Source organism: Notolabrus celidotus, chromosome 19 (assembly GCF_009762535.1).
Source record: "Notolabrus celidotus isolate fNotCel1 chromosome 19, fNotCel1.pri, whole genome shotgun sequence".
Lineage (NCBI taxonomy): Eukaryota > Metazoa > Chordata > Actinopteri > Labriformes > Labridae > Notolabrus > Notolabrus celidotus.
In genome coordinates, this window is record NC_048290.1 from 8,750,230 (window position 1) to 8,770,071 (window position 19,842).

At 40.0% G+C, this 19,842-nt stretch overlaps 1 protein-coding gene across 1 annotated transcript; it reads right to left on the reverse strand.

The window, feature by feature from the left end:
* Positions 1-546: 546 nt before the first annotated feature.
* prkaa1 (protein kinase, AMP-activated, alpha 1 catalytic subunit) lies at positions 547-18,841 on the reverse strand. Its single transcript, XM_034710036.1, has 9 exons — positions 18,528-18,841; positions 13,737-13,878; positions 10,216-10,309; positions 9,813-9,957; positions 7,364-7,451; positions 6,983-7,207; positions 5,760-6,279; positions 5,509-5,635; positions 547-3,415 (listed from the first exon to the last, which is right to left on the reverse strand). Exons 1-9 carry the CDS (start codon positions 18,622-18,624, stop codon positions 3,132-3,134), a joined length of 1,722 nt encoding a protein of 573 aa, XP_034565927.1. The 5' UTR covers positions 18,625-18,841; the 3' UTR covers positions 547-3,131.
* Between the last annotated feature and the right edge of the window lie 1,001 nt (positions 18,842-19,842).

A 19,842-nucleotide genomic window follows, 5' to 3' on the forward strand; every position in this document is an offset into this window, starting at 1 on the left:
TTTTTAAGTATTTTAACATTTTAAAACAGCTTCACCAAAACTTACCATTTGATGAAGGTATTGCTATAATGTGGAATCACTTGGCATAATCAAAGACAGCTTCCTGAAACTGGCCTAGTTGTAGGCAACTGTACATTTTATTATTTTAATACATTTCACAGACTGAACTGAAGGTTTAATATTAAGTTATGTCAAGTTGATTTTAATAATAAAATACATATAAAAACTGTAGCTGACGCAAGTGCTGTTTAATGCATTAAGGAGGCAGCCTTTGATATTTAGAGCAGCTTTTCTCATTAAGTTTTTACTATGCTCTTATTCACAGTAATGCCAGATGGTTTCAAAATTAACTGGATAGCTTTTTTTTTTTTTTTAAAAGGAAGTGTACATTGCTTACATTATTTAGATCTAAATTACCCCTGCAGTGTAAAAGCAGTGATGGTATTTGATATTCATTTATTTTGCAGTGTTTATAACAGGACTGTTATATTGATAAAATATGATGTTTCTGTACAGTAGTAAAAGGACTGGAAACATGCAGAAAACTGTGTGCAATTTAGCAGTTTATTAGGCAGTTGTGTATACAAATGATTTCAACACTGTCCATTCAGATTTACACTGGTCAATCTGCGAGGGTCCCTTTACACATCAAACAAAAATAGAACAATATTTCTTTAAAGCAGTTCAGACAGACGGACAGAGTTCAACTGCTCCGCTATAACTACTCCATAAGCCGTCAAAAAATGTCACGGTTCACACATTCATCTTTCCTACAAAACCCATCATGAAACCCATGAAAAGTTATGTAAACAGTACTTGCAACTGCCCTTCAAAACGGAAAATATTTTAATATCTCTCCATGACCATAGTGTGTTTCTTTACCATGATCACTTTATTTCAGAAACTCTAGTTTATCTCGGTCCAAACCTGCCTCTCAATACAAGAGAAACAAGATGATCACAAATATTGTCACTCATTTTGATGTAATAGATCTCTAGAATGTAAAATTGTTTATACAAATGAGATAGTTGAGATTTTTTTAAAGCTGTTGAGAGCTAAACACTGGAAACTCCGACCTCAGCAACTGCAACCTCCTACTAAGAATAAATAGGATGTCTCATTTTACAATAAGGACATGCAAAGCTCCTTAAACATGGCTTATTTGAACATAGATGGTAATGAATGATGGAATGAGAAACCTGTACGTTTTTGTTTATTCCTTTAGTTACAAGGTGGCAGCAGTCACTGAGGTTCTCTATAGTTTGGCAACAAAATGATCAGATGTTTACTTTAAGCTTTGCAATAAGAATCTTTTTTTTTGTAATCCTGACAATTAAATAATCTTTAAACTCCTTGAAAACAATAATTATGACTCAACGACACCAGAAAAAAAAATCATTTGTGAACGTCAACTCAAAGATTGCAAAAGGTCCCAATAAGTCTGACCAGAACTGAATTCCAACTTTACAGACATAAAAACCGATTGACAGTACTTATAACAATAAGGCAGCCAAACAACAGACACCACTCGAAACTTTAAGACTGGACAGGAAATGGAGGGAGAGGCATCGTAGTTGTGATTAAAGACATTAACTCAGACTTTGTGAGCTAGCGAGTATCAGGTTCTGTTGGACATTTTTTTATCAAATATAAACCAGCCACACATTCATGATCTTAATCTTGTGTGATGTTATTTTGTCTTTATCAGAATTGTGATGTACCCATGAGAACCAGTCCAAGTTCACAGGTCTGCTCCAGGTTTAAACATATGCTTTGTAAACCTTTTTTTTTTTTTGGTTCACCTTCAAGGGAATGTGTCTCAACAAAAACATATCCATAAAATTGTAGATGTATTCTTCTCCTGCCAATTGACAGTCCATGCACTGCATGTAATCACTTTTACTTGTTTTCGAATGGGGCCCTGAGGCCTGTACACTTGTGATGGATTGGCATTTTACAAATTGAAAGTAGGCAAAAGGCATCTCACTCAGGTTTCACATCAAATCCTAATTCTTAATCTAAAAACAAGAAAGAGAAAATTCAGAAAATAAGTCAAAATCAACTCGTCATTTTAATATGTGACACTGTAAATGATATATTTCTAGATTCTGACTGTCGTGGCAAAAAACCTCTTAAATGGTAAAAGCAGGTTATATTCATCTGGAAAGACAATCAACTATCAGAATAGTTGTGATTGAAGGAAACAAAACTGTGATATTGATTTAAAAACCAGACAGTAAAAAAGGAAAATATATACCATCCAGCAATAGATCTTAATGCAATAAAGAAAACAAACAATTCCATTTCCAATAGAACCAACATTGCGTCCACTTAACGCGCCGATAAATATATTCACGTCTTATATATAAAAATGTAGGGGACAGACAAATTCAAACATTTTTTTACAACAAGGACAAAACCATGAAAATTTAGTCTCTGACAACTTAAGATTCACAACGAAATGAAACCAAAACAGAAATCTGATGAAGCATTCTTTTGTCCCTGACACAAGACAGAAACAACATGGGTCATTGCACTTCTTCAGAGTCAAACGAATATGATGGGCATGACGACCCGCTAGTTAGAGCCAGCGCAGCACTCTACATCTGCACCACTTCTCTGAGCCCCACTGATAGAAATACAAGAGCAGCAGGCAATTAAAGATACTTGTGCAAAAGTGTTTCCTGCCTCCTGCACGACTGCCACTCAATACATCACCATCGATGTGTGGCTGTTTCTCTCTGCAGGCAGGAACTTGATCTTGTTCTCTGTACTGGAAAGCAGAGATCACTGGCTACAGTGCAGGAAATTCAGTGTAATCACTTATATGCATGTTATGTATAAGTTGGAATTGGACTGTTAAATTGATCAGAAAATTTTAAAACCCCTTTCTTTAATGTTGTTCTGTCCTTGCTGTTAAGTAGCTTGGTCGCTCATCATTCCCAGTGACCCCCTTACATTCCCTGCCAGCTCAGTAACATCTCTTCCACATAGGGAATGCTAACCTGCATCAGTGCCATGGAACAATCACTTCATCCTCAGCAGGGATGAACTGAGCCATGAATCGGTTGCATGCTTATTGCTATAAAGACACTCGGAGAGGAAAAAAAGGCTAGCGATTGTTTTGCAAGCTATCGTGCAAGTAGTTTAATAAGATTCGCACACATTTCGAAGAACTCGATGGTGTGGCTTCCCGGTCGAGGGACAGTTGCGATTTCTCCCCCTCCCATTGAATCGATGGATGAGGTCAGTGATGAAGCTAAGGAGCCCTCTGCAGCCTTGGTGGACTGCACACTGCTGGATGTAGCAGGAGCGTCTGCACCGTCTACATCGTTCTTTATAGTGGTGCGGTAGTTGCCCACAGAGCCAGAGCGGAGAGGCGTAGCTGTTCCGGATTTTGTCTCCAACATATCATCTGAATGAGAAAAGACACACATATAAATATTCACAGAACTCCAGATCTGTGTCAGGACATATACGAGTATTGAAATGTTTGTGAAGATTTAAAATCCCTAAGTTCCTGTAAAGAAAACAGTGATTGTTGCAAAAGTGTACTGGCGACAGCTACGTCTGGGATTATGGCGCCTTTGTGTTCAGGTTAAAACAAAGAGCTGCAAAGGGAGGCTGTGAGCTGATTAGAACTCTTTGCTAATTGTGAAGGAATTATTAGAAAGCACTCACGATGATCAGAAGTGCAGCTTGGCAAATCTATGCATTGTTTTGACCTCCTTGATAAACCATGGTTACATAACTGGATCACGCTATTTTTATCTCTGTATTGCCATTTGCAATTAATACATGGTAAGAGCATCTATAGCAGAACTAAACAAATCCAAGCCCAGATTATAAACCTTCCTCATATCATGTAGCACTTACATAGCAGTACACATAAATACGTTGAGACATGCACACTCTAAATTCACATGTGTATTTAACCCTCCTGTTACCCTCAAATTTACTAACATTCAATTGACCCCAAGGATAATAGGAGGGTTAATTTATCTCTGAAATGTGAAGAAGAACATCACTGAAACCCATACTTAGCATGATCACACAATAAAGTAAGGAAAGGATTGTTTTTTTAAGTCAGCTTTATTTTAACTAGTAAGATCTTTAGAATAGGTTCAGGTTGACCCCTAAACTCGGTTTATGACAGCTTTAAATTTATATTCAAACCTCTGGTAGGTACTGAAAACAAACCAGAAATACATATCTGTATGTATGTATCTATGCTCTTATTTAATAACTTTAGGAAAACTGATTGTGTATAATTTCTGGTTTTGACCATGACAGATCTTTCAAGTTATTTTATGTATCATATAAAATCAGGGTCAAGCAATTGCATGCCTTTGGGCCTGTAAAGGCAGATTATGAATGAATTGTGTATGTGACCTGTGTCAGTATTTAAGGTCGTACGGGGCTATTTTCTATTTAAGGTAGGAACCTTTACTGTCATCAGGTGTTCCGCCTGGAAAGGTGAAACAGTTTTTGACCACTGAAGCAGCGTGGTGCTGCAGGAGTTACGTGTGTGAAATGTAATGTATTGGACACCTTTGGAGCACATCTCATGGAAACTAAACGGACCAAGAGTTCAAGATGCAAATATGACTTGGACTTTCATTTATGAAGCACGGTAATTCACAGCGCGTCAAATAGTTATTCCAGGTTCAGCGCCTCATTGGCTTTTAAAGCTTTGGCTTGGCCTCTAAAGTGCCAATATTCAGCAGCTTCACTTTAATTGCGAACTGCCTGCTTTTCTTTCTCTCTTTTTCTAAATTCTCATTGTAGATGGATGCAAGATCCAATGGTGTAACATGTGAGTATTTCACTCAACCAGCACCAGGGAAGGCAGTCTGCTATACATGCAGAGAAGGTCTCAGCATGGTCGGAACAAATACCATTTTTACTGTAAAGGCACGTCTTCCATATATTGCTGAAAAAGCCCTGAAAAAGCAGTATTTATTGACCCTGGACATAACAAGTCTTAAAAAGTGTTAGATTTGATATAAAAAGTAATGTTTCAACCATAATTCCTCAGAGTTATCTGTTACAGCAGCAGCCAAACATGACCGCTGTGGCAGTCTTTGCTGAAGCCTGCAGACAGAATGTAGTTTCATACCCTTTACACAGCATGCCTGAGCTGTGTGACTGGCCTATAACAACACTCTTATCTCGTGGTCTCCTTTGAGGTAGCGCTGCACACCTACAAAGTCTGATGCAAAACCAAGTTCTCAACCCTGAGTCAATGATTGGTGAAGTCTGCACTGACGCAGATTACTACAGGACACAATCCAGGTAAACACTATCAGGACACAGGGAGCTGAAAGCCTCAGTATGGGCTGAGACTCACTGTGATGATCTAAGGTTATCTTTCACACATCAAGTTTTTCAAAGAGTTCAACTGATGACCCACTTTTTGATTATTTAAAAATATGTAGTTTAAGCCAAATCAAAAAAATTGTGTGCAAAATGTGTTTACTTTTTTGTGTGTGTGTGAGTGGAACTTACCGTCTATGCTACGGAAGTCTAGGAGGTAGGTTCTACTGTCCACCTGGTAGAGTTGAAGGCTCATTTTGGTTTGCATGCCAGTGATCGGATTCTTCCTTCTCACGCGTAGATAATATGGATTCACAACCTGGAGAAGTAATGACGACACAAAGACGATGACGACATAAAATGAGGAGTATGGCTGTTTGTGATTGCATTTAGCTGCATCAAATAAAGCATGTTATTCATAATGTTTTCAAGGTCTCCCTCACCTTCCATTCATAATCCAGCTGTTTCATAGCCCGGCACACTTCGGACATGATATCATTTGGTCTGCTCTGACTGCGGATACCCAAGTGCCACTTGGCCCTTCTCACGCCCTGATGCTTCGACTTCTGGGGGTTCAACTCGTCCAGCGTGTGTCGGGGCCGAGGCAGAGTCTCCGCTACGAGGAAGGGTACTCTCTCAGGGTGGGGCTTCACGACGGGGGTCATGGCCGCACCGGACGTAGTCAGGTGCTGGTCGTCTAGAAAGGAGTCCGGCGGACTGGAGGCCAGGTAGAAATCCTTGGCTTCGCTCATGATGCGACGATTGTCAATGATGAGGTGGTAGGCGACCGCCAGTGGATCCTGATGGTTGCGACTGTATATGCAGGAGAGGACCTCCTCTTCCGTGCACTCGAACTTCTCGCACACCTCCTTCAGGGCCTCGTCGTCGATCATGTTGTTGCTGTAGGAGGGGTCCTCAGGAAACAAGTACTTGGGTAAGTCCTCTTTGAACCAGTCATCCTCTCTGTTGGCAGAGAAATTATTTAATTTAATTAATGCGTTGTCTCAAAACACAAACTCTTATATAATCGAGACTAGGTGGGGCAATCAAAACCGGATCCGACTTAGAACCGGTTCCAACAGATCAATTCCATCAGAATTGTACACCTCAAATGTCATCGATTCTTCTTAATGATTAATTTCCCAGCACAATGTCACATCACGTCGCGGTACCATGAGGAAACATGGAGAGGAAACGCGTTTTTCCTCTTCAAATTCAAAGTATTTTCCTCCAGGCTCCAGGGGCCACGTCCACACTCACGCAGCCGAAAATGAGGCACTCAGAGCGGGTACAATACCTCTGCGATGACCCCTGGAGGAAAAGCGTTTTTCCTCTCCAAATTCTTAAGTATTTTCCTCCAGGCTCGAGGGGCCACGTCCGAACTCACACAGCCGAGAATGAGGTCAACCTATTGTTCAGTATATTCAAGTTGAATATGTTCATGTTCAGTCTTCTTGTGCTGTAATAAAATGGTTCCTTTTGGTACGGAAGACTGTGTAGAACTACTTTTATTCCCCTCAAAAAAATACTCAGGAATCGTGAGGAGAGTTGATAAGGAATTGGATTGATAAGCAGAATCGACAATTGCATTGACATTGATAAAACCTTATCAATTCCCACCCCTAATCAAGATGAAATCAGGCTAGGTGGAACTCTTTGTACTCACCGGATCTCTTTGATGGTGGCTCTTTTCATGGGGTCCACCTGCAGCATGTGTTTAAGAAGGCTTATTACAGATGGGTTCAGATACTGCGGTGTGAAAAAGATCCCATCACAGATCTTCTTAAATAGCGTTGGCACGTGATCGTCATCGAAGGGAAGCGTCCCACACAACAAGGCATAGAGAATGACACCGCTGCTCCAGATATCTACCTCTGGACCAGCATATAACCTGCAGAGGAGTCAAAACAAACAACCCAGTGAGCGTGAAAGCAACACTTTATTACATTTTGTTTATGCAGAAACACTTTGTAGCCACATCATGGGGAGAAAAAACATGTGAACATGTGCATCTGTGTCAACTTCTAATGATGGCAAAACACATTACCTTCCTGAAATGACCTCAGGAGCAGCATAGTTTGGAGAACCGCAGCTTGTTCGCAGGAATTCTCCATCTGACATCATGTTTGATAAACCTGCACACAAGTTTTAGAGATTTCAAAGCATGAACATACATTTAAAGATTCTGAAAGTTCTTCCGGCAAACTGGGGGAATCAAAAACAGGCTGTGGGAACAAGATTGACTAATCGTCGCCTGTTAAGATTATCATGGAAAACTTGTTGGAACAAAAGACATTTTAAGAGCTGCAGGAACAAAGTGGGGCATTAGCCAAGTGATTCACCTGTATGAGTAACCTCTGTTACTCTGCTCTTATACTGTGGTTTGAAACAATGCTACTAAAAATGCTGAATATAACTGCTAAAATAGAAATGCCATTATCTTGATGAAGTGGGCTGCTGTTAGATCTTCTTGCCAGTTCTTAGGGGATGGTTTCAAGTTAAACTCTCTTACTCAGTCATGTATCTGGCACACATTATTAAAAAAAAGTCATCTTGAAGAAGTGAGCGCCTCCACTCTGCTGGGGGCAGTGCCATTGATCTTTAGTGAGTGAAACTTTCTTCTAAGCAGTTACAGCAGTGTTGGATTTAGCCTCCTTTAAGGACATGATAATGTTGAAGTCATCTTATTCTCCTTGTGTCTGATTTAGTCCTGTTTTTACAGCTACTGCATCTCAAGTCGCAAGTGAGTCAGAGAAAATATCAAGGAACAGAGTCAAAATATAGATAAATAAGCATCTAATTCATTGTGTAGCAAAAGTATGTTCATGTTAACTGGGTCAAGATCAAATACAACAACAACGAGCTGCACTTTACAACAAAAATGTCTGTGTGTAAAAATAAGCTGTGCATATATGCTTAGAAAAACCATAAAGCAAAGTGTGAACACCTTCAGGCTAAGCAAACATCATAAAACATCTGCAGAATTTCTTTGAAGATGTTTTTAAAAGATTGTTTACGTCCACTTTCACTCTCCGTCAGTCGTCCTCCTCACTGTCTTTGCTGGCACATTTCTACATTCCTCTGGATATTTATCAAGATCATTGTTCCCTGGAACAAAGTGGAACCATCTCCAGTGTGTATTTCTTTGTGTGCATGCATTTTACATCCTCATCCAACACTCATCATTTTAATCAACTCAGAGATAACAAATTCCTGCTCTCAAACAAGCGCATTCCTTTTCCCAAAGTTAAAATCTCCCTGTTACAGAGTGAGGACTCTGCTGGAATTATAATCTGCAAGGTAACACGAGGTCAGGGATGCTGTGGCAGTAAATACTGATTCTGCAAGCCTCATAAACTTAATGAGTGTAACGCTTAATAGAAACTCCTCATTATCAAAAGGATGCTGACAAAGAAGCTGTGTGCAAGATAGGACGGTCATGAACAGCAGGGGTTCCCAAACCTTTGTAGTCCATGACCCCCAAAATAACAGCGCCAGAGACTGGAGACCCATATTGTTCTATAGTGGTTAAAAGTTGCTCACAGCCAAGAATGTAAGAACTAGTAGGCTAGTCCAGAAACCAACATATTTCCATGTAATTTTATTTTATTTTATTTGTTTTTATCTCTAATTTAGCTACTATTTTTACAAATATGCAATTTTTCGGGGCACAGTTGGCCCAAAAGCACATGCCCTATGTATAGAGGCCATAGCCCTCATCACAGAGGTCACAGGTTCGATTCCAGCCTGGACTATTTACTGCATGTCATCCCCTAATCTCTGCTCCCCACATTTCCTGTCTCTCTTCAGCTGTCCTGTTTATTAAAGGCAAAAATGCCCCAAAAATATAACTTAAAAAAGCCAGTCCAGAAACTGACATATCTCCTTGTAATTTAAAAAAAAAAAGGCTTGAAGCTAAAATAATTTCCTCAGGGGTCATGTGGTAACAAAGTAAAGAAAGCTACTATTTTTACAACAATGGATAAAATATGCAAGTTTCATTAATTCCTCATTATCATTGTTTATTGGAAGTCATCTCGTAAGCCCACCCCCCCCTTCAGGGTCTCGTGACCTTCCAAGGAGTCCCAACCATAGACTGTATAAATAATGGACGTAGTCTCCGTGACGTCACCCATCTGTTCCTGAGCGCTGTTTTGAAGCCAATCGGCGGCGGCAGCCATATTGGAGATGTGGAACTCAACCAGGCATAGTGTGACGTAAAGAGGCGGAGTTTGAGCCTCCTAGCCAACAGCTATGTGTTCCCGTCCGGGAGTCAAGTCAGTCATGTCAGCCTCAAGCGGATTCTCGATGAACTGCAGTTTATAACACTTCCGCATGGGCTTCATAGTTTGAGACTGGAGGTTGACGCTTTTTCCCAACCCTCCATTTGGAAAACAGTAAAATACAGCACCATGGATTTGGAAATTGCTATAATGATGCGATATTGAAAAAATTGCGGCTCATCTTTACTACTGTATTTACAGAGACACACTTACCAAAATCTGCGATCTTGGCATTCATGTGTGCATCAAGCAGCACATTTTCAGGCTTGAGGTCTCGATGCACCACCATGTGCCTGTGGCAGTAGTCAACTGCAGAAATAATCTGCTGGAACAGCCGGCGACTCTCCTTTTCATCCAACTGTCAAAGCAAAAATTATCTATTAGGTGAGATCTTGCCTGTGACTCAATTAGCACATCACAGCTGACTAAGCTGCGCTTGGTTGTGTTGTTTTGCAAGCGTTTGCAGGCGCTTTAAGTGTTTGGTTCACAGGTTCATGTATCTGCACAGAGCAAACACACTTCTCTGTTCCTGTCCATTACCTCCAAATGTTGTATATGACAATGTGAAAGAACTGGAGGACATTATTACCATATTTACAGTATCAAAGTGCATTACCTTTCCATTTTTGCAGATGTAGTCGAAGAGCTCTCCTCCTGAGACGTACTCCATCACCATGAAGATATCAGTCGGGGTGCTTATAACCTGATAGCTGCAGAAGACAAAACAACAATATCTTAGGGTTTTGAAAATAACTAGTTATTTTACTGGGATTTCATTATTTACACAAAGTTAAAAAAAATCCACTTGTGTGCTTAAAGCTCTCAAGAATTTGATATCCAATGCTGGAACATCAAAAGAGTAACCAAATATCTTTGTGTTCCCTTTGTCTCTCCAAAACAACCACAAACTCTACTTAGACCCATGGCAGGTGAGTTAATGTGTGTGTGACAGATTCCAAGTCACAGTAAAGGCACACACTCATATAATGACAAACTTGTGTTCACAGCACAATGTCAGGCATGCCCTTCCTCTCCCATGCCCTCGATTATCGCTCAGCCGTAAATTCATTGTTCAGAAATTAAGTTTGGGGCAGTGTCCAGAGGAGGGTCAGAGAGCAAGGTTAACTTTGGTTTGAATCACTCTCTTTTCTTTCTATCTTTTCAATCACATCCAAACAAATGAATTTATCACATTATCTCTTTAGCACAGCTCATTTTACCTCTGATGAGTTTCACATTTATGTGTGGCATGATCTGAAACTCTAAACTACGATGAAATCCATCTGTAGGTCATGAACAATCAGCTCTTGCTCGCTCCAGACGAAATTAAACAAACTTCAGTTGTGAAAGCACCTTTAGATTAGAGAGCTTTAATTTCTGAACAGTCAAGATTTAAAGCCTCCGAACAACAAGAGTATTTCTGTTCACGACAAATACCACAGTTTGATTATCTGTTTCTATGATGCAGCAAATCTGTTGGTTGACTGATGATGTGTGGAAACGCTATTTTGAGTAACAACCCCAATGCTCAAAAGAAGTGCAGATTTCTAATTCTGCAGCAGAATAACACAGAGAGTATTCTTGGTTGGTGCGTGTACTTTGAGTCCAAGGCTTGGTGAGAAATTCCTGCACCTCGGCTACATCTTATTCCACTGAACTGGCTGTGTGTCTGACTACGCTTGCACATTTCTCCCTGTGATTACCGTATCCAACATCAAGCAGGAGAACAGGTAAACAGACATTCTGACAGCAGGACAGAAAACACATTGTAACCCCTGCAGCTCTAAAGCCACACACTTCAAAATACTAAGTAGTTTAACCGTGTGTCTGTCTGGTCTGTAATCCAACAACTTTCAGGCATTCATCACAAAATCTTGTGTCTGCAGTTACGGTTAGGTTACAGTCTTAAGGAGTGAAAGTCACAGTTGTCAAAAGTCTCAGCTGATCAAAGTTGTTGAACGACCGCTTATCTTATGAGTCACAACTGCAACACACATCCTGTAAGAGCAGCAGCAGCACTGTTCTGTTGCTCCAGACATGAATCAGACTTCACGGGCAATGCTCTGCACTCTGCCCCAGTGTTTGTCCACCCTGTCAAAAGATTGGATCTGTCTCTCTCGTACACACAAAACAGAGTTTACATTCTTGTGCATGCATGACATGGAGCTGGTATTTCAGGCAATTAGCCACACCTCCTGGGCAGTAATGACCCTCTGACTGCGGCCTTCGCTGTAGCCGGCGGACCTGACCGAGCAGGAAGTACCTCCGCGTTTTACTAACTTCATTTTTAGACGACTGACTCTTTCAGCAACAGAGCAGCAGCAGAGTGTTATTGTGCAACTGAAGGGAGGGTTTACTTTGAGCAGGTAGTGTTTTTCATTGCTTCTAAACTCACATGTGCAATAAGACAACAATAAAGTACTGAGGTGACCTCTGGTTGGTGTCAAAGACAGTTCAGACAGGAAGTTAAACAATGACTCATACAGAATGCACAGTCTTGCAACTAGGGTTGTAAAATTGCGGGAATTTTCAAAGTTGGAAACTTTCCATGGGAATTTATGGGAATTTATGGGAATAAAGCAGGAATTTACCAAATTGAAGGTTGGCTCTTAATAGGGAACTTAAATATAGTTGGGGAAAATGTATTTCAGCATAATCCTGACTAAAACAACCAGATTTCATGCAAGAGGATGCTTTTTTATTTGCATGTTGAGTGGGACTTTTATTGGAGGGAGCGGGGCTCTTTTCATTGAACATTTTGAATGGGACTTTGTTGGGATTGCATTTTTGTTAATTTTTGAATGGGTTAGGTCGGGGGGATGAGTAATATTTAACTCAACATTCATGTTTTTGTTCTTCAATGAAAGAATTGATTGTTCAATGTATTGTTCTTGATAAAGTTCTACTTACAAATAAATCTGTTTTAATTGTATTATTTTGGATGGATGTCTGCTTATAACAAAACAAATTTTTATGCTTTGATATGATACCTTTCCTTTAAATCACCCTCAATTCCCAGTTAATTACCATACATTTCCAGGGAAAGTTTACAATATTTCCAAAATTCTTCCCATGGAAATTTTCCACCCCTTTGCAACCCTACTTGCAACTATCTGCATCAGCACCATAGACTGTATAAATAATGGACGTAGTATCCGTGATGTCACCCATCTGTTTCTGAAGCGCTGTTTTGAAGCCAATAGTCGGTGGGAGCCATATTGGAAACGCTGAACTCAACAGAACTTCTGTCGAGGTAGTGTGAGGTAAAGAGGCGGGCTTTGAGCCTCCTCGCCAACAGCTACAGTGTTCCCCCCTGTCAATAAAGTCAGCTGTGCCTCTGATAATGGAAAACTCGTTATCTTAATATCTTCAAAAATGCCCCATAATGAAAAAATTCACACACACCCCCCCGATTGAGAAATGAGCTATCCAGACTACACTTCTTTTTGTACCAGGCTGTAAACGTGTTTATTTCTGCTGTAAAGATCGTCTTTTTTGAATTATTGTGTATGTGGTTTCCAGGACTTCCGGAGCTAGCCTCAAGTGGACGCTTGAGAAACTGCAGTTTGTCACACTTCTGCATTGGCTTCAATTCTCAAGGCAAGAGGTTGTCGCTTGGTACTGAAGTGACCTCTAGTTGGTGTAAAAGACAGGTCAGACAGGAAAAGTCAAACAATGACTCAAATAAAACATGCAGTCTTGTAACTATCTGCATCAACACCAGCAGATGTTGTCAGCGTCTTAAACTGTGCAAAACAGGACATATAATGTGGAACAAAAACAGAGAAAGTGGATCAGAATCAGCCACTCCTGCCTGCTGTTTCACAACTGTAAAACAAGCTTCAGTGAAAACTAAATCTAAGAAGAGGTGGAATAGTAAGGCATCATAAAAGACAGGGATAAAACACTTTTTCACTTTACAATGAAAGGTCAACAGAGGGAGATAACCATAACAGGCAATAAAGCAGAATGAGCCGAGGATTGCAGGAAGAGGACAGACTGGCTCAGACTGATATTGTCCTAGATGGATGTATTCTAAAACACACCATTAAAGCCTGGAAATAGCTCAGTGGGTGGCATTAATGTGGCGGCGGGGGGATTACGGAAACAGCGAGCAGGGTGTAATCTAGGACTTACAGTTTAATTATGTGAGGATGCCTGAAAAGCTTGAGGTTCTGGATCTCCCGTCGGATCTTTCCCACCACGTCCAAGCTGCGGATCTTCTGCCTGTTCAGGATCTTCACCGCCACTTGGTGCTTGGTCAGCTCATGTTGGCCCACTGCAGGAGAAAACAAAATGAGAGCTTCAGAGTCGAACCAAGAGCATAAAGAAGATCAAAGTTAGAGACAGTGATATACTACAATAATGCAAAACCAACACAGCAATGACATTTACCTGTGTTACTTCAAAAAGCTAACTTTCAGAAACTTTGAAACTGATTGTTTGGGCTCAACAAAAACCTCCTGTCAGCTCAAAGGTGTTACGTTAACAGCTCATAAAGTTGATGTCAAACATGTTGAGTGGACAGTGGCTTATTTAAATATGTTCTGCATTCACAGAGCAGCTTTGCCTAAATTTGTTTGGGGCTTGTAACCTAATGAATCTATGTTGAATTTATCAACCCTTCCCCTGCCTGATTCCAGTCTCAACCATCTTTTTGGGAGAGTATGACTTTTTAGCTGCTATGCTCACCAGCTAACTGCTAAATCTTTCTCTCTTTTTTCACAAAATAGGCACAATGCAGAAGAAAGCTGCTGGAGGTGATGCTGAGAACCAGACATTACGCCAAAACAGTCAATTTACAGACCAGCAGCCTGTTGCACCAGGTGTGCGTGAGTTATGTCCTAAGTTAGGGAGTGAAGTCGCCACTAAACCATACGTTGAAACGAGTTAGTTTGTAACTTAAGTTGTGTCAATGTTTGGTTGCACCACAGAGACGTAAGGTTCATCGCAGACATCATTGCAGATATGACACCTCCAGAAGCCAATCAGAGGAAAGCACCAATTTTGATGCAGGGCTCGTTATATGTGTTATCTTTCGTGCCTAATAGTCTCAGAACCGGACCTGCAGCTGAAACACGCTTCCTCTACTGTCGAAGGACAACAACAAATGGTATGTAAATCTTGATAAGGTGTCATAGTAATGTGGTAATTATAAGTTAAATCCTTAATCTAGGGTGTGTATATAATAACAGTGACATTTAGTGGTCAAATTATCAACTACAGCATACGTTAATACTCAGGAGTCCAAATCTTGGTCATCATATTTTTCCAACGGTTGTAACCTCTCACAAATAACGTGTTGCCAATGTAATATAGCTGGGATAACCCTCTGTATCGCCTCATCCTCCAAATCATACCATGGCAACAGGTACACCTAATAGGAGCTAAGCGTAAGAATTAACCATAGACTGTTTAAAATATGGACGTAGTATCCTTGACGTCACCCATCTGTTTCTGAAGCGCTGTTTTGAAGCCAATCGTCGGCGGGAGCCATATTGCTGCTGTTGAGTGATTGTGACGTAAAGAGGCGGGCTTTGAGCCTCCTAGCCAACAGCTACAGTGTTCCCGCCTGTCAATCAAGTCAGCTGTGCCTCTCATTGGAAGACTCGTAATCTAAATATCTTCGAAATTACTACATCAGAATAAAATTCAACCCCTCACAGTGTGTGCCGATTGAGAAATGAGCTATCAAGACTACACTCGTCTTTTGTACCAGGCTGTAAACATGTTTATTTCTGCTGTAAAGATCAGCTTTTTTGAATAGGTGTGTATGTGGTTTCCGGGACTTCCGGAGCTAGCCTCAAGCGAATCCTCGATGAACTGCAGTTTTTAGCACTTCCGCATTGGACTCGTATTTTTAGACCGGAGGTTGCCGCTTTGAATAAAGTTCTAATTTAGGCTTACGTTGGAACTAATTCAGCTGGTGCAAACTCCATCCTAAATGAGAATGTATGTTCAAACTAGGGGACGGTTGAACTTACACACAGCTGGTGCAACAGGCTGCAGGAAACCAAAACAATGAGTTCAAGATACTAAGATGTTACCACAAGGTAGATTTTTTACCCACTGTCAACATGAGAAGATGGATTAAAGCATACTTTATGTAAAAAAAAACATGCTGCAGAAAGTGTTTGATTAAAGACTAAATATCAAGAACTATTAACTAAGTAAGAGAATAATGTAAACTGCTAGTTCTGATCTCTAAGACGTCATTTTGTCCATTATTTATGCAGTGCCTTTTGATCTAAAGATCAAAGATTGAACTAAAGCAGAGACACAATCTTCATATTAAAGTGAAACAAAAACTCATGGCTTATGTTGCACTAGAAATGATATTCAACTGCAGGGGCCGAGAGAAAGGTATGCAAACATATCAAAACACGTGTACCAGACTGAGAAAAACCTATAACATGTGAATGCATCGTGGGAACACAACACACTTGCATGAGAAAGTTAGCCAGCAGCTACTATTGATTTACCAGTTGTGCTTGTAGTGAACGATTAACCAAGTCTCCAGTAATCAAGACCATAACAATCACAAGGCCCAAACACCGGCACACTGTGCTCCTCTTCCTTACTAAAACATTAAAAGAGGAGTGTGGAGAGGTGACTCACTGGGAAATAACTATAAACAAAGCTGGTGGTTGTTTTAGGAGAGGGCTGGGTTGTTATGCTTCATTTTAGTATATTAAGGTGTAATCATGTGCTCCTTGGAGATCAAAAGCACTACAGGGTGAAACAGAAAGGAGGTTTCAGCCCTTAAACCGGGGGCGTCAGAGATACGGCTGCGGGAGGTTCCAATACGGCCCACGGGATAACTTTGTAAATTGAAAAAATTACAGAGAAGACATTAACTGCAATGTTTCAATAAACGTAACTGCTGTTTCAAATATGTCCTACAATCAAACAGCTGACTGAGCACACCTGGACCTTTTTTTTTGCTCAAAGTGAGGAAAAATAATATTTGCAGGTTGCATAATCTGGTGGAAATTCATGACTTTTTGGACCCCTGCATACAACACTGTCCAGCAAGTGAACTGTTCATGCTGGAGCTGGGGGGGGTCCATAATAGTCAAGTTTACCTTCTTCATTATTGTAATCTCTCTCTTCTTTTGCTGTAAACATTACACTCTGTGTCAGGTGAATGGGAAACATGTGTGCTCGGTGTGTTCGCAGCAGGTTTCAGTGCCAAAAGAATATAATATTAAGCCCCAATTTGAGACTCATCATGGAGAAAAATACAATAGAGTCTTGCTAAAATAAAGCTCCTTAAATGTGAACTTTTTCAGAATGTAGATTTTTGCACTAAAACCATGGGAACAATTTGGAGTTTTTGTTATTTATAGGTTATGTTATAATTTTACTGGTCCAGCCCACTTTGGATCAACTTGGGCTGTATGTGGCCCCTAAATAACATGTAAAATGAAAATTCCTTGCCCAAGGACACTTTGCCATTTGACTGCAGGAGCTGGGATCGAAGAGAGACAAGCTGGCAGCCATTGGGACAGTGAGGGGCAAGTGGGAAGAGCAACTTCCACTACTCTATAACCCAGGCTCTAATGTCACAGTGGATGAAAGGCTAGTGACATTCAGAGGTTCCTTCCATTGTAGGCAATATGCCTTCCAAACCAGCTAAATACAGCATAAAAACCTGGGCAGCATTTGACAGAAGAGGTGACATTAATCAACATCACGTCATCAAAAAACAAAATTCTAAATTTAAAACACAATAAACAAAAATCGATGTCATGTAAAACTATTGTATTTATATATAGGTTTTCCAATTTATATTAAAAAAAGTTTTGACTGTTGTTTAATTGCTTTATTTGACTTATATACATTTTATTTTATTTTTTATTTTAACTCTCTCTATGTGTGTTTGTTTTTGCCTTTGTTTTTTATTTGGGGGGGATGTTGACTGTCCAGTGTTATATCTCTATTTGTGCATTTGTACACGAAATGTTAGGTTTTTTTTATTGTAATTATGAAAAAGCCAATAAACAAAGTTTAAAAAATAAATAAATCAAAAAATTTAACATGAACTTTCATGAAAACAGAGTGAGTTATCCTCATTGAACCATGATCTGTGAGGATTAAAGAACAGCATTGCACTAAATATTAATTTAAATGGTTAGTAATAGAGTTAATAATGAGATGAGATAAAAATGTTTATTGGGATTTTTGGGGGGTTCTGACACTTTTGGATCATCAAATATGCCCTGGGTCAAGTTGACCCAGGAACATTAGAAACGAACATAACAGGAGGGTTAAACAGACATATCAGAGAGGGAAATGTGGGCAAATATAAAGAGAGGTTCTCTGAAAGTACTAATACCTGTTGGTACAAGCTTAGCTGTGTATTGACATACTGATCGCACCGCCCTCTGGACTGACAACACTGGGCGTAGAGTCTGCTCACTCTCTCCATACATACACATCTAAACATTCTCACTTCTCAGTGTGGTGGAAAATCCGACGTATATGTATTAAATAAAGATTAATGAGTTTCAGAACTTTCTCATGCTATTTTAAGGCAGAATAGAAGATGAATCAACCCAATAGAGGGTCACTAAATGCCCCCCAGTGGGAGGTTTTTACTTCCCGGTGTCTGTCTTGGTCTGACAGGCGACTTGTGGCTTTCCTGCTAGCTCACATGCTAACTGATATATAAGTGAATCCACAGCAGCTATCAAACTTACAATGTGAGGATGTTGATGTCAACTGCAGCCGACGTTGATCTCATTATCAAAAACATTAGTCAAAACAAGTTGAGGCAAACTGCAGGACAACAAGTGGCGTCGCGACCATACTCTGCGCTTGCAACGTTAGCTTCCTTTGGCAGGCTACATTAGCAGCTAAGCTAACAGCTTCCATTCCTTCTTTCAGTTGGCAGGATGCAGAAAGCGTCAAGACAGTCACACGTACCTTTAACCTTTCCAAATGTCCCCACTCCGAGCGTGTCTCCGAGAATGTAGTGTCCGATTTTGACTCTTCCTTCATGTTTCTGTTTTTCCGTCGCCATCTTCCCGCAGTGGCCTTGCTGCGGGGTTAGCTAGCTGCGGGCAGAGATGGACTGAACTCCGCTGTGTACGTCTCCTCTCTAGCGGCTCTGCTCAGCGCGAGGGGAGGGAGGGAGGGAGGAGGGAGGGAGGAAGGGAGGGAGGGAGGAGGCTCCTGCGTGATTAGTCAGTAGCGTAAGCGACGTAGTAATGCTGCCTTCAGATGCTCTTCGTAAAACTCAGGGCAAAATCCGGGCGTGATTCCAAACTTGTCATGGATGAATAGTGGACCACACAATGAAGAGAGACAAATGAGAATTAGATATGGATGTTAAAGATGAATAAAAGCAGGGAAAAAATGCATGAAAAGAAAAAAACAAATGGACGTGATGTTAGTAACTAGCAGAAGTAAATTGTACATTACATTATATAATTATCTTGCTATATTATATTATGTTATATTACATTATTATTGTTTACTACAACTTACGGTCATATTATATACCCATATGTATTTATTACATGACTTAATCTGTCATTACCAACTATAATCCCACCATGTCAACCTGTCACTACAGAACCATTTTTAATACTGCCTGTAATTACTGCTATTTTACTGAGTTTTTTTTAATTTATTTTTTACACGTTTTAGAGACAAAATAACAAATTGATATGTGCCTCACAACCAAGGCACTCACCAACATTCAACATGAAAACAAACTTCTTCTCAGACCAAAAGCCATCTTTTATGCAAATACATATAGAAAATAAAATAACACAAAAGGGTAGTACACAGTCAAAAAATATAATTATCATATTATCTCCACAAGCTTCAATCAATATGTATTGAGGTTTCTATCAGGGAAAACCATAGGAGAAAACTCATTCCTTCTCCTCATCATCTGACAGCTCAATACTTTTCACGAAGGCAGTAAAGGGTCCCCATATTTTTTCAAACACGTCCCTTTTTCCTTTTATAATATATGTCACTTTTTCCAAAGGAAGGGTTACAAGCATGTGTCTTACCCAGTATGATATACTTGGTCTGTTTATATTTTTCCAAAACATTGCTATGGATTTTTTGGCGTGCAAAAGACACAGATCTATTATTATCTGATCATTCATGGTAAACTTATGATTATTTGGGTAAAGTCCTAAAATAAAAAGCCTGGGATCCATCGGAATATCTTTTTTTATCATCTTTTTAATCTCTTCCCAGAAATTTTTAAATCTGAATTCCA

Excerpts from the sequence above, each read along its gene's own strand:
- prkaa1 (XM_034710036.1), bottom strand. The coding sequence starts at position 18,624 with ATGGCGACGGAAAAACAGAAACATGAAGGAAGAGTCAAAATCGGACAC. Across the intron at positions 6,280-6,982 it reads GCCACCATCAAAGAGATCCG|AGAGGATGACTGGTTCAAAG; the intron begins GTGAGTACAAAG and ends CTCTGCCAACAG. Across the intron at positions 3,416-5,508 it reads AGACTTCCGTAGCATAGACG|ATGATATGTTGGAGACAAAA; the intron begins GTAAGTTCCACT and ends TTTCTCATTCAG.